Here is a 15549-nt window from a genome sequence, read left to right as displayed (position 1 = left end):
TGCAACAACGTTTCGTTTTATTCGGCGTTAATCAGCTGTTGATCAGTGTCCGGTAGTGATAACATTCAGCCCAAAAGATAAACTTGGCAATGACATCTGTTAATTTTAGGACTGGGTTTTTCCATGTTCTGCAATTTCCCTTTCGCCTTCCTTTTCCTCCAAGACCTGCTGACCCTGAATTCCGGCTTGGGTGTCTCAATCTAGCGCTCCTTTTGGCAAGCATAGTTCAATTGTAACCTCGCGCACTGCGATGACCTGTAAACGACACCAAACCTGCATGTCTAGTGATCTGTGGGGGGAGATAACGAGGCCTGGTAAATCAATGGAAGATAGGCTATGCACTGTCCTTAACTTGAACCTTTTATGTACCATGCAAAAAAAATATAACTGTGCAGTACTATACTGATAAATTTAGCAACTTCCTTTATTATGGTAACAGTGATCTTTGACGATTGCCTCTTTTTAAATATGATGCTGTTAAAGCTGCTCATTAAAGAGTCTTGGGATTTGAAATGTACCCAAAATACAGACACCACATAATCAATGCAGACAAGTTGATGTGAAGAGAAAACAGACTTGTAAAGCACACGATTTTTTTCATAAAATGTACATTTCAACCCGTTGTGAAGAACTTTCAAATCACTGGGATTTTTGTGATGTGTGCAGGTGGCATATTAAAAGGCCTGTTGTGTTTGAAGAAGCAAACCTCCAGTGCTCGTTCTTGAGCAATGATTCCTAAACATTTCAAATGCTGCCCTTGACACGTAATATTTTTGGGTCAGTTTTCACGGTATATTGTCAATGCAGATTGGGTGTCGATCTCTTGCGTTCTATTATTACCGCAGACGCCTGTTTCGTGCAATTATTGCAGTTGTAATGAATCAACATCCTGCTTAGCCTCAAGCATGCATACAGGAATGACTTTTGGCCATAAAGACTTTTTGCCCATTTTGGTTGGTCTAAAATGACTACTACACGGTTACGAATTAACGTGACCGTTTCTCGCCTATTACTTCGTCGTCACTGTGTCTCACGGCCCATCAGAAGTGACACGCCTACTCGATCCCCATCTGTCTCAACTCGTGTTGCCAGTCATACGTCTTTGAGTCTGCTTCAGAATTACTCTTACTAGTCATGCATTACAAACGCTAATTGGTATGGAGGTTGCTGCGATGTCTTATTACTATCCCAAAATAGAGTTTCTTCCTGAATGTTGAGATGTTCCCCTTCCTGAAGTCAGTGTGGATCTAATCAGAACCAAAACCAAACTCTGCATCTCCTCAAGGCCAAATATATTTCACACTTTAACTCTGTGGGGATGGCTGTTTAATGCACGTCTACATCTATGTCTACGCTATCCGCCTCAAGCATGAGAACCCCTCATCGATGGAAAAGATGATGTTTGTCGGAAGCCTTCATTTTGTTAGTAACGATGCGACCCTAACGCGTGCATTTCGTAATCGTTCGTGAACCATCAAAGTTAAATTCTGACCAAAGGAGCCTCCGCTGCTGAGGAAATTGCGCTCTCTCTTGGTCCAGCTCGCGGTTCATACTTAGGGTCCTATTTGCTGGCCTTCAACCTTAGATGAACTCTGTCATAGCAGTTACCCTCATATTGAGGCTTTAGTAAATGGAAAACGTCTGAGGCGTCCTCGTCTTGCACCTGTCACGAGTTCCTTTCGAACAGACTAGACCTTCTGGCTAGATTTTCGAAAGCCAACTTTCGAACAGGAACTGTGGATGGAGACTAAGTAGACAAACACGTACTAGCGCCCCCTGGAGCCGGAGCTGGCACAATTCTGCAGGAATCAAACAGCATTTGTCCTTTTCTTTGAATAGCTATGTACCTGTGGTTTGGAAGATGTTGTTTATCAGAAGTCTGTTTACATTTACTAAGTTGCTAATATCAAGTGGAAGAGGTTATTGCCTTCATGAGACAGATGAGAGTGATCCTCTTGGAGTTTTCCTCCAAAGGTTCTTGGAAAATTTCTTTTCTCATGACCATTTGACGTTGGAAATGTACGACAGGGTGAACCTTATTGTAAAAACAGAATTTTAGTCATCTGCTAATTCAGCCTTACCATTCCCGGCATTTACTTTTTCGGGAAGTCAAAATAACTACAGCTTTGAATACGAGCGCCCCCACTGTTCCCACAGCCTCTCTATGACAAGCAATTTTGTTTAGGCAGGTTAATTCACGATGCAACTCAGTAATCCTGGGATAAGTCAAACAAATCCCCGAGCAAACACACTGCATGCTTTGGGGTTGATCGGTTAAAAAAAAGACGACCTGGAAGGATGCTTGCGGACATGTCCATCATCTTCTGGGTCTGTCGCAGGTTGTGTCAGATTAACACCAGTTTTCCCGCCCAAAATAGCAGCTCCTGACCAGTCGTTTCTGTGCTCCACCGGCTATGAAAACCGCAGCGGGGCGCCTGACTAATGGAAGCGTTTGTGCATGGTATAAACGATAGCTCCCAGACGCGCAAAACTTCCTTTCAGACAGACCATAATTATGCTTGTTGTGTTTGTAACGCAACGTCTGTTTTCTTCGGTTAAATTAGGTTAAAGTTGGTTGGACTAGATTTGTCAAAAGAAATAAGCTGTAACACTGTCACCTTGATGCTGTATAAAGAACCAAAAGGAAATCTTTCATTTTAATTGTTTTGGGGAAAGTAGAAAAAAGAAGAGAATTAACTAACTATGTATCAGATGAGTAAATGAAATATAAAAGGCAGTCATGATAAACCTTGCTGAAAAATCGGGAACAGACAGCTTTATTATTGGTGTGAAACCTCACCGTTAATAAACCTCTGACTCACAAATAACTGTCGATAAATATATATAAATAACACATTATGGTCAATCTGGCCTTGGGCCTTTGGGCATATATTTGAGAATTATGAATACATATTTTTGATAACCGTGTTAAACATGGAAAACAACAATTGCCTACATTTCATTGTGCATTCAGTGAGTTTTTATTTATTCAAGGAGGCGATGATACGTTTCTTTTGAGACAATTCGTGGGAGTCTATGCGTAAATCAGCTATTTTCGGCCGTTTTACCCACTGAATAATTATAAGGAAAACGACGATTAAGCCTTTTCCAATACCATTCTGCGCATGTTATGGCACAATGCACACTTCTGAGATATGACGTTTGTCCGTTGCCAAGGCAACCGAATGGAAGTCGGGTAATGAAGATATTTGGCCATGTCACGGTTTGTTTAATTCGGATGCATTGCGAGATGACGTTGTATACTACATTTTCATTGGTGAAACTGGGGGGGGGTCGTGTGAGTGAGACGTTATCTGGTCCACGACGGCAACAGGGAACGGGGGGGGGGACGATGCATACTCAGAGTTCTGTGGGGGAAGGCATGCCGTTGAACTGCCCTTTCTATTAAACTCCCTTATGTGCTTATCATCCGGTTTACCAACCGGCTTAGTACTCCAACAGCTAATGGGGGAAATTAACATTTTCCCTCTATATTCCCGATGCGTGACCCGCAGGTTAGTTATGTGTGGTAAATACAAGTGGAGATAGTGCACGATTTACATGTGCAGTACGTGTTTACGTCTTCATCTTTCACCAATGATTAGGAATTTCAGACTCCTTCCGCTCTGAAACACTGATCTACCGTCGAAAAGTGCGTTTCATTGCTATCAAAAATCTCAGACGAAGCTGAACACTAGCCGTGTTTGCACTCTATTATTTGTGATATGTATCGCCCACAATTTTACAGCCTGACGAGTGAAAACATTTTGAGTTACACTGAGCGGGTAAAACGAAGCATGGTAACAAGTTATGTGTCCTCCCCAACCGCAACTTGTAGAGATTTCTGGCAAAGTTTTCCAACAGTTGATCACTTCCACTCCACGATATTTATGCACAAACTTTTCAGAAAATTAGCTGTTGTTGTCAGCGAGATTTAAGTGGTTGTTTTCTGGCTTGAAAATCTCGTCTTGGCAAAGGAAACTCAGAAATTACAGTCAAAAGGAATTTTCTTTGAAAAAAAAAGAGAAGTGCACAACCTCCACATTTATAATTGACTCATACCACGCACAGGTCATTAAAGGTTCACACTTAACTTTGATTTATCTGATTCCTGACAAGAAGTAATGTGTCAGTGTTGGTAGCGATCAGTATCTGCCCGATCGCTCGATCTGTACGCGAACTATTGACCTTGTTGCTTAATTTGCCTATAATTTCGTCATCTGCCACTTGTGCTTTCTTTCCAATTAGCGGCTGTTAAAGATTATTTGAAAAGGGGAAGTAAAATTGTAGATTTCGTATACAGGATCGACATATTGCGCAGAACGATATCGGACGATCGGGCAGACCCGACTGGCTGATTGCGCCCATCCCAATACACTACAAATACCCGTAACCGGTGTCTGTCACAGGATGGATCCAGAACGCAAATTTTGGGGTGGGGCAAAAACGTCTTGGGCGTATTTCTTCATGTATTTCTTTATGTACCCTTTTCTTGGACTTTCTTAAGGGGGTGTTAAATCTGGGGGGTTTACAAGCGTTTGGATGGAATGGAAACAAAAAGTCCAAGAAATCGCCTTCCCTTCAGTTCTAAAGAAATTCTTGACTCCCTTGTCCAGTGGATCCACAAATGCTTTTACTCGTGTTGAAGCTCATTCGTAACGTATCATCCACTTCTGCCCGGCAACGCTTATGCTGAGGTGTTGTTATCACAAGCCCCAAAGACAAGATAGCACCCTTACATCGGTTTCCAATCAAAAGCGTGACTAAACCTCAAGTGCAAGTTCACTTTGGGAAGCCGGAAAAACATCCGACCCGGAGACCAACGAAGTGGATACAGTCAGCCCAGTCGGGAGCACATGCGCATACATGTTCTCAGGGAGCTCGTAATCGGGTCGACAGCCAAGTTGGAGTGAGTCAACCTCTCCCCCCCCCTTGTCAGCCGAGTTTCTCCTCATGCTGAGATAGCATCGGCAGCAACCTCGGACTCGCAGCACCAGGCATCATTTGTGGTACAATGTACACCGCATTAAGGTTGGCTACTCCCCAGGCGACAGACCATCTAACGGGACGGAAGAGGAAGGGAGACAGCGAGCTATTTTTAGGGTCATGTTTCGAGAGCAGGAGCCTACGCATCCCTGACACCGGGTGGATTGGAGTTTTCCCCTCTTCCTAAATCGGATCTCCCGATCCTTCTGGAAAGTCCAGCGAGAGGTCCTTGCTCCACCCAGTTTTTAAAAAGGTAGACAACTGTTCCTCTCGCCTATACCCTTTCCTGTTGTTCTCGGCTACTTGTGATCACATTACCGAAAGATATTATCACTAAAAAATATCCTACCCCTATTTTCGGGTTAACTTCCATCTGCTGGGGAGTGGCGCTTCCCCCATAAATGTTTAATGGATCCGCCGCTGCACAACTAAAATTTGTTTCGATTGGACAACTCCCCCCCCCTTTCATCATTAGGGTTGGCTTTTCATGAATAAGTCTTGTTGACTTGCAACGGATTCGCCACTTTTCGAAACTTGACGAGTCACAGGGTTCACAGAACTCTCGTGTTGCAATGTCTGAGACGGATTAGCAAGAACCGAGGAACATGGAAAATGTGCCTACACTCTGACTCAGCAAGCAGAGTTGGGCTTTTGGGTCCCGTATAAGAATGATTTTTACACTCTGGAATACGGTGCGACACCGGCATTAAGATCACCTGTTATTCAAGACTTGAACCCTTGACAGCTGACAGCTCCCAGTTTATTCATAGACCTCGGTCGGAAAATGGGCACATTACCAACAGTCTCAGAGGTGCAATTACAACATTCTGAGCGTAACTCATATCTTCCGAAACGGAGCTCAATCGGCAGACTGCGCTCCCCTCCTTTTATCTGACCCACTCGAATAAGAATTCAAGAGTCTTCAATTTAAGCTGTCATTTTACCTCTTTTAAATCAAATTACCATACAACTCTTTTGTGGCTTTATGGTATTCGTGTATCTAAAACTAAGCATGAAAGTTCAGCACCTGTCTTAGGTTTGGCTACGTTGTAGATGTGTGCCATCTTGGCGGATGTGCCAGTCAGATCAAGCGGATACGAAAATGGAAGGCTAAGTTTGTTCTGTCCATGGAGATAAATAAGGAGGTGATCCATTGGCCGACAATGCACGTGATCCATCATTAGTCTGGGGCCACGCACCTTTGGGCAAAGTCTCTTTTTGTGGGATTAAGAAACACGACTGAGCTCAGCGTTAGGCCTATAGGGCTTTGCTTGTCCCCGTCATCCTACTGATGGTCATTTGGCAGTGGTTCCTGCCACGACAATTACACATGTACAGAGCTACCATTCCATGACAGTCGCTCAAGCAAAACACTGACAATTTACCTCCAGTCATTACAGGGAACCAGCGGCGAATCCAGCTATTAGTGTGTGTGTGTGTGTGGGGGGGTTCAAAAGCAAATACGGCTTCATGCTCATTAAATATGATGTTAAGGGGTAAAAATAACAAAAGCTTACGGTCCCGACACCTTGCTTTTATTTCATGATGTTGTTTTGGTTTCTAATATTTGATAATAAAAATACCGATTACTTTCTTTCCCTCTCACCTATGAAGTATTCTGAGCAAAAAAAACGGTCGGGGTAGGGGTGCTGGATACACCACTGCAGGGAAAACTCGACCTAGTGAAACAACCCTCCCATTCGTCCATAGAGCGCTAGGATAGGATGGGCTGATTCTTTTCATGAAATCTTACAGTGCCTCTTAGCCTTGTGGGGACATGTTAGTGCCTTGAACGAGAGCGCATACATGATGCTTACACGTGTTCAGGTGCACACGATACAGGATTTCAAAAATATATACACACTGTTTGACATATTTCAGCCTGACTAAGATGTGAGTATAATAAGAACTAGGCTGCCCCATTGTAAGACAATATCATCAACATAAGAGAACTCTCCTTCGAATTGGATGTGCACAATTTATTGAGCCTCTTTAACGTTCAGTCTAAAGCTTTCTTTTCCAATTTTAACAATACCAAATCCATTATTTCTTGCTCTGATACGTACGTACAATATAAAAGTGCAACTACATGTACATGTTTTTCACAGCCATACTTGTATGTTGTGTAAATGTAACAAACACTGTTTATTTTGACCAGGACAATTTGTTATAATTTCCTTATTCTTCAACGTTAGCAGAGATCTGAATGGGACAAATCTGAAACACTGCCCAGAACACTTTTAAATAAAGGTGGGAACAGCCGTCGGAAGGATAGCTTGCATAAACAGAGCATGCTACAAATATAATTCCCCATGATTATCAATAAGAACAGCTTCCTGCAAAACTGACCCCTCTTTCCCAAATAGATAATCTAATTTTGACCGAAATTAAAGAACACACCAATATTCTATTCGAACAAAACTCATCACCATGAGTTGAACAGGAAACTGCCAGGATGCGTATATTTATATATTAGACAAACAAATAATAAGGCTACTTCCCGCAAGTTTATGTGTGTTGGATATCTTTCAATTAATTAATACATGTATGCGGATGAACGTATTGGCAAAATTTTACAGACAATTGAGTAGAGTGGTAATTGTCGAAGGATTTGTTGAAGTGATCAGGACATTTTAGATGCAACATATCTAGAGGTACCATTGTAGCAAAACCTCCAATCACATGCAATTTCCCGTTACGTGTACATGTTCTGACTACAATGGTACACTGTTATAACAATATCTGTCGGACTTTACGAATTACATACACCTGGTTTACAACAGGTACCTTGTATCATCAGTAGTAGAAAAAAAAGTTAAACAAAGACTTGGGATCTAAAGTTTTCTTTGCTATAAACAGACTTTGCATTATTAGTGCTCTTCTTATCTTAGTTCCAATATTCAATTTTCCACGTTGCAACGAAAACTAATAAAAACCTATAGGCTGTGGCTACATTCGAAAACATTATTTGTCAGAAAAGTAAGTCTGACATCGATTATTCGAACGGCACTGACGAAATTTGAGTTTTTAGAAATACATGTAACTCTAAACTCAAACTCGCCGGAACCGTGTTTGAGCCTAGCAAAGACCGTAACAGCTATGTTAGTTTCATTTGCCACCCCTATTAATTTGAATATGAGTACATATAGGCATACTGATCCAGGCATACTTAACATTCACGTAGTTCAAGTACTTCGCTGTGCAGTGTGGTGTTCAAATAATCACAGGAATGAGAGTAATTCAGTTTTAGCAGGATTTTCTCTTCTATGGTTGACGAGAAGTTATAATAGAACTACGTTATTAATTTGGCAGTGCCTGGCATTTCCGCTCGATTTCACTAGATTACATTTGAGTGCATAGTTCCGTGTAAGACAGGTGGCCAAAGATTAATAACAAGTTTGGCATGGTCAACTTTTCGATACTTTTGAGCTAGATGACTTGTTTTGTCAGAAATTCTTTGTGCTTTTCAATGCAAACAATGACTGAGTAAATAAACGTCTAATAAATATCTAGAAATAGGAATAGTGAGTCCGTATCAATGGTGGCCTCGGGACTTAATAACATGTTGCCGAATTACAGTAAGCCTCATAAAACTGAATTTTTTCTGTCACAAAATCTGCACATAGGGAAAATCACATTAAGTCACAATGCTCAAAGTTTGACAGTACATGTCATTTGAAGCAAGATGTGGGACGGAGAGAGCCCCCCCCGCCTTGGTGTTGGTCACTGTTTGATCGGAATCTCAGGAATTCTTGACAGACTTCTAGGGGGCGTGTTAGGTAACAATAGGCTAGAGTGTGTACAGGAATTGGACAGGTAAGGGGGGGGGTTACCCCTCCGTCCCATATCTTGCCTGGTATAGTACATATATATTATAATGAATAAAGCGCTAAAAACAGGAAAACCTTTGTAGTGTGTACATAAACTAGGTCAAATTTGTTAATTCGGCATAAACAGTCGGTTCCTCCTTAGGAATTGGCTTCGTGTTGTCAATGTCTGGAGGGTTAGCTAAATCCAGTTCTGCGTAAACTAGTCCGTCTTCCTTAGATGCGATATCTGCAGCACGAGCACCATTTCGGTGGACAGCAGCGTAATGCGCAGGCTCCGTGTCCTCCTTGGGATCCCTAAGTTTGTTGACGGCAGCGTAGTGAGCCGGTTCGGTGTCTTCGTCCTTTCTCTTACGGTCTTTGTGGACGGAGGCGTACTGCACTGACTCGGGGATTTGTGCAGGTTCCTCGTGCTCTCTGTGAACGATGGCGTACACCTGTCCCTCAGCGGGGTCTCCAGGGGCCACTTTACCCCTCCCTTGCTGGACGGATGCGTATACGACCGGGGCCTGCTTTGACGGATGTCTTTTACTCACAGCGTAGGGTACTGGTTTCTTAGGAGGCGCCTTGCCATTTTCAACCGGACGCGGCTCTGTAGGTGACGAGGCACCTGCTGGAGTTGCTCGCTCTCGATCTTTGTCTGACGGGGTTAGTCTCCCCCTCCGACGTTGGAGAACTAACACCAGAAGCACGACGGCGACGATGGCAAGTATGACGATCAGGACCACGGCAACAGCAACTCCCGCAGTCACAGCTGCAGGTTTTACGGTCGTTGAGGATTCCCCGCTGTCATCGGTAGTGTGATGAGGTAAGACAGCCGTGGTCGCAGAAGTTACAGACAGTGGGCCAATTTGACAAAGGAGGGTCACTTCAGGAAAGCCAAGTGCCACCGACGAACAGTTAAATGTCTCACTGTCTTCGGCGGTGGTGACTGATGTTGTCAACTGGGAGCCTGAGCCGGTATTAAGGGAGCTGGAAGCCCAGTTCTCCAGAACGCCACTTCCAGCTCTGGTGACGACTAGTGCCGTAGTGTTCGCCGTGACACTGCAGTAAATCGTGCTCCCTTCATACAAGGATGCGGCCCCGCTCGGCGAGCAAGTGGGGAAGACTTTGGCAGGGTAGACGGTCAAGATAGTCTGTGCGCTGGAAATGACCCCGTAGCTGTTTGAGGAACGTATCTCCAACACCCTGCAGGTGTACATTCCATTGTGACTTTGGTTAGCGGGTTTGATGACGATATTGTGGACCTCGGGCACGGTCAGAGGGTCGCTGCTGGCGTTGTTGACCACCGAGTACACAGGGTCAGTAACCCGGCTGTCCAGCTCACCCATCCAGGTGAGAATTTTGGCTTCCTCCGGGAACACGACCGACCAGCTCAGGAACTGAATGGCCGGCTGCAAGCCGAAGACCTCGCAGCGAAGTGTCACAGCATCCCCCTCGCGTGGCTGGGAGGTGGACTCTGGCTGGATGCTGACTGTCGTGGTCAGGGCTGAGACTGGCCACGTTACGAGCGTTAGCATGATGCAGCTCAGAGCACACCCGTAAAGAACGTTAAAAGTATTCGATGGATGGGCCATAGTAATACACGCCGAAGCTAATATCGATTCCACCACACAGGTTTTTAACCACCCCAGGAAAAACTGCGGTGGTTATTTTAAGATGGCAAACAGACAACGAAAAAGAAAATACAAGCAGTTTCTTGCATCTGAGCCACAACGTGATGCTCACAAATATTATCAATTAAAAGAGCAGATGGAATCACGACAGTCAATCGTTCATCTTTGTGGTCCGATGCACGGCAAATTTCCCCAGCGTTTCTGGTTCAGTTCACCCGCATCTGATGTCCCTTTCACTATATGGATGAATCGAGATCTCTTACCTCTTTACAGATGACAAACTGAACTCTTTCGTTCTACAATTCCATCCAGCACAATGTCGCCTTTCTTGGCATCTTATGATACGAAATAAGATTACTCATGTTCTGCCCTGCGTACACACGTACCGTATACCTCATACCTGTTATGATGCAGAAAACCTTATTCTTAATAGGCAGTAGGCCGTCCCATGTTATGCGTCAGGCTCGTGTCTGCTGCGAATTATAATTATAAGGCATCCAAGGAGAAATCATGTCTCTCACTGGCGATGGCTTGTGTGGGAGATGGGGACCATCTCGATGTCTGAAAGAAACAACGGGAAATAACAAGATGCGCCACAGTTGCAATATTTTTGTCGTCTATTTCCGTGTTCTGGTCTTAAGATCTATGACGTGTCACTTCGTTCGCTGCCCACTGCAAAGCACTGCAAGGCCATCGACCACTCGTCAGCGCACTCCTTTTGTGAAAGACTAGTCAACTGGAAAGCAGACAGGGCCGTGGTTATACCCATGTAGGAGAAAGCCCAAGGAATGCGGGATTGAGACTATTCTTATGCTAATCACCTTGGGTAATTTGATTCAGCTTGACTGTGTAAAGGCATCTTTTTTCTTACCTCCATGGTTTAATAAAGGGTTTCGTGCCTGATCGAAATATTACGTAGGCCTATATACATGTATTTGGGACACACGTCTCAAATGGCAAGCTCTAATTTGCAAATATCAGTCCGGAATATCCTTCGATCAGCGCGTTGAGATGAAGTAGAATGTTGCGGGCGGAAAGTTTTTCTTTGCTTCGTTTGAAAACATGGTCAGGTAGTAAACTGCTCGTGTCCATACCATATTTCGTCCAACTGGAAAAAACCAAACCATTTACATCAGGGCCTGGGGGGGGGCTTTATTTTGGAGTTTATTTTATTTTGAGCCACAGCCATTACAAACCAAAATGCCGAACTGGTGACGAAAGCGTGCATTATTCCCAAGGGCCTAGCGTGCACTCCGTGTTGATTTCAAACATCATTTCCTGATTGTGCCATGCTCAAAGGCAGACGTAAAGCTCGGTGAGCCAAGACAAAGTCTACACAGGGAGAGCGAATGCAATTGTGCTCAACTGAGATTTCTCTTTGAATCATTGCATCAGAGTTTACACTTGTTACAATTGAAATGGACGTTAATATTGAGAGTAAATTAAAAGAATTAAAACATTAAAGCAAAGATTAATAAATACATGCATTTCGTTATAGAGCATTCCCCAGCGTCCATATGTGCCATTATACTTATGTCGCTTCCCTTTATTTTAATTTCTTCATATCTAAACAAAACAAATTACATGTAAGCCTATTCGCTCTTTGCACACTGCCGCCATAGGCATGCAGAGCCTCGATTATTCACAGAAGTGATTCCCCGTATACAGCTTAGTAATTCTGCGCATGCTGTGTAGCTCTTATACAGTTTGATAGGACAATATTTGGAAACCTGCGTAGACGCATTCTGACGTGACTCTACGAGCTGTCAAATCGAGGCTCTGCATGCCTATGGCGGTAGCATGCAAAGTGCGAATACTCCATTATAAGTTGTAAGTGCATTTACTGGTATTTTATCGTGGTGAAATTGGGTCTGAAAATGATTAAATGGTCATTGCATCGAAATAACTACAGGTGCATGTACTTTGAATCTGTAATATTAATTACGTATCGATGGTTAGTTAACTTTAGTTTTTAAGGAAAAATGATGGGATTATTTGATTCTAATACATGTTACCTTAAATTAAATTTTGATAATTATGCATCTAAAATAAAAGAGATAGTCCCCGTCGAAAAATACATGTACACGACAGTCGGTACAGTGTAATAAATACCCCGACAATGCTTTCATAAAATTACCAACCTTGTATCCAGTGATGAATTACAAACTTAACTAACGTGTGAGGTACAATAGCCTTTGTCATTTACGTAGAAAAGTACTATGACTCATCGTGCGACGGCCTTCAGAGTTATAAGAGCGCGTAGGAACTTCAGGGAGTATTCTGCTTAATCATTCATATTCCCCAGAAAAGTTGGTTGCCAATCACCCTGACCGCGCACTTGGTGACACTACCGACCCAATTTGAGTGTTCGGGTGTGAATTAAGGGCTCCGGATATCTTTCTTCTAATTATTTTTGACCGTGACTGACTGATTCGTTCGACATTGCCAACGATAAAACGTCAACAGCAAAGAAACCACCTTTGAACAATGCAGATTTATCACAGGACTTGTCGCAAATTAGTATGAGTAAAACCTTTGCTTAATGGTAAAATCTTAGCAATTATAGCTTTTCTTATGGGCGGTACTTGGATATGTATATCTTTTTTTCAGCTGTTGCACTGAAACATCCAGCATTGCTTAGTTAATCACAAAGATAAGTGGTTATTTTGGGGTTTGGTTGTAGACAAATTCTTTCTCATATAAATACTTCAACTGTATTGGAGAGAGGTTTGGGATCTGTGGTCATCAAGCTTGCACTTTATGGTAGTCAACTCTCTCTGTCTCCGAAGGACGTTTGCGTTTCCTGCGTTCAAGGACGAAGGCCACTATGGTGATTACAAGTACAGTGATAACCAGGATCACCAGAAAGGCGGTAAGCGCCCTGGAGCTGACCGGTGCCTTGGGTTTAGGGGAAGGCGACTCTGTAGCTGAGTTGGGAGACTTCTCCGCCTGGGGAGGATCAGGAACTGGTGGCTTGGCATTAGCATCTAGTGGCTTGGTGAGAGTAAGGGGCGAGTCGCTGGGGGAAAACTCCGACACTGGTGCACCGGCAGACTGGGTTGGGCGGCTGCCAGGCGTAGTTGGAGATGCTCCAGGAGCATCGGGTGTAGGGGATTTGGGAGGTGGATTTGTGGAGATGTCCTGGGTAGATTCTGCCGTTGTCGTGAGGGAGGGCACTGAGAGTAAGGACAGCGGTCCGATCTGGCAAGTCAAGGTTACGTCTGGAAAGCCGGCAGGGACCGAAGAACAGTTGTAGGTCACTCTGTCGTCTGTGGAGGAAACAGATGAAATAAGTCTTATTCCCGGACTCAGCTTCTCAGCGTTCCAATATTCTTCATTATCGCTACTGGCTTTGGTGACTCCAACATTCAAAACGTCTGTCGTGACAGAGCAAGACATCTGCGCCCCTTCCGAAACTTCCGCAGCACCGCTTGGGGAGCAAGACGGGAACGCGCCGGCGGGGTAAACGCTGATGTCGATCCGAGCTTCAGTGAGAACGACGGACTTCCAGGTCTGCGTCTGCATGACCCTGCACTTGTACGCGCCGCTGTGGCTTGTTCCCACCGGGTTGATGACCAGGTTGTGGACCACGACACCGTCGGTGTTGCTGTTCACAACGGAGTAGCTCGGATCATCCACGGTGCTGTAGATCTCGGCTTCCCACGTCAAAACCTGGGGCGCGCGCGACAGAAATGCTGACCAACTCAGGAACTGCGTGACCGGGTTCAAGTCCCTGACCTCGCAGCGGAGAGTCACCACACCCCCCTCCCGTAGTTGGGAGGGGGGACCCGGTTGGACGCTGACGTTCACACTCTGGGCAAGAACGTACACCACAGAAGACAAGATGACGAAGAGGAAGTAGCAAAGAAGATTAGAGCTTCTAGACGTTGATGCACTGGCCATATCCATTGCTGTAACACTAACAGTACACTGCAGTTGGTATTGTTACTTACTGTATTCTCATGAAGCGAAGCATTAGAAGCAGTTATGGAGGTCTCGATCATTGCACTACATGCCTTCCATTGCAACACAAAAAGGACACAAATGCCTGGCTACTGTTCCCCTCAAGCCGTACGTTATTTTACAGGACGATAAGCAAACGTGCTTCCCTAATCTATTGTCTGTATGTACGATGCGTCTTCTCTACCGATATATGGACCCTGCTACATATAGCAAGGAAATGGTTACGTGGATAGTGCACTGCGATAATGTCGTGCGTTGTGCTAGGAAGCAATGCCATCTGGGCGGAGAGCACTGACCGTTACTTCGGCCCCTTGAAGAAAACAGAGTCCAAACGTAACCCAACCGAGTCGCTTTATACGGGTACACCTATCTACACTGTACATGTACACGTGCATACCGGCTGAAAGCAAAAGATGCTCACATTAGTCCGTTGCGTAACAGGACTGGATTCATATGTAATCGGGGCCACAATTATCAACAAGACCCTACGCATCTAATGACAGCAGCTTGTTACCTGTCCTGGTGGTTAACCCTTATGCTCGAGAAGAGTCCAGAAACAGTCCCAATTGCAATGTAAAGAACAGGGTCGGCAAGTGAACAGAACCGCTTCGTGACCAGCATGTTTAAATGGTGCAAAATACGCTGTATACTGGTACTTCTTTCCTTCGATCTTGGAAACGGACAATGTTATGTATTGATCAATGATCAATGGGAAGAAAGGGGCCGACTCTCTCTAATTTGGGAAGCAGGGACATTTTTTTAAGATGATGGCACTGCCTGACACCCCCCGGCTAAAAAACTACTCTTTAGTAAAAAATATATATATAGGGACCCATAAGGTTTTAATAGTATGAGCTCGATGAGGACAGAAGGGATCGTACTGTAAAGTGAAATCATCGCTGTGCAAACTGACGTTTCACTTCCTGTGGTTTTTCATACAGTTGTATACATGTTTGTTTCAATCTGTTAGTACATGTATTTAAAACCCAGCAAACCTTCAGTAAGGATTAATATGATAAAAATAATATCGGAACAAAGCTCGCACCAAAAGGGAGCGACCAACGCACCGACTGATACATCTCCCCAACAGCTGCCCTATTATGTATGTATCGTGCACGAACTAATTCCGCAAGAAGTAGATAACAAAGCTACCCGTC

The 15549-nt window shown here is 44.1% G+C and overlaps 1 protein-coding gene across 1 annotated transcript; it reads right to left on the bottom strand.

Annotated features, from left to right (window-relative positions):
• Nucleotides 1-6908: 6908 nt before the first annotated feature.
• LOC147796487 (uncharacterized) lies at nucleotides 6909-11498 on the bottom strand. The gene has a single exon (XM_087147558.1). The coding sequence runs from the start codon at nucleotides 10388-10390 to the stop codon at nucleotides 8912-8914; it is 1479 nt and encodes a 492-aa protein (XP_087003684.1). The 5' UTR covers nucleotides 10391-11498; the 3' UTR covers nucleotides 6909-8911.
• Between the last annotated feature and the right edge of the window lie 4051 nt (nucleotides 11499-15549).

This window comes from Acanthaster planci, linkage group LG16 (genome assembly GCF_054643075.1).
Source record: "Acanthaster planci isolate LZ-2023a linkage group LG16, COTS_SCS, whole genome shotgun sequence".
Lineage (NCBI taxonomy): Eukaryota > Metazoa > Echinodermata > Asteroidea > Valvatida > Acanthasteridae > Acanthaster > Acanthaster planci.
The sequence above is the reverse complement of the archived record's forward strand: the minus strand, read 5'-3'. Positions and strand labels throughout refer to the sequence as shown.

Excerpts from the sequence above, each read along its gene's own strand:
- LOC147796487 (XM_087147558.1), bottom strand. The coding sequence starts at position 10,390 with ATGGCCCATCCATCGAATACTTTTAACGTTCTTTACGGGTGTGCTCTG.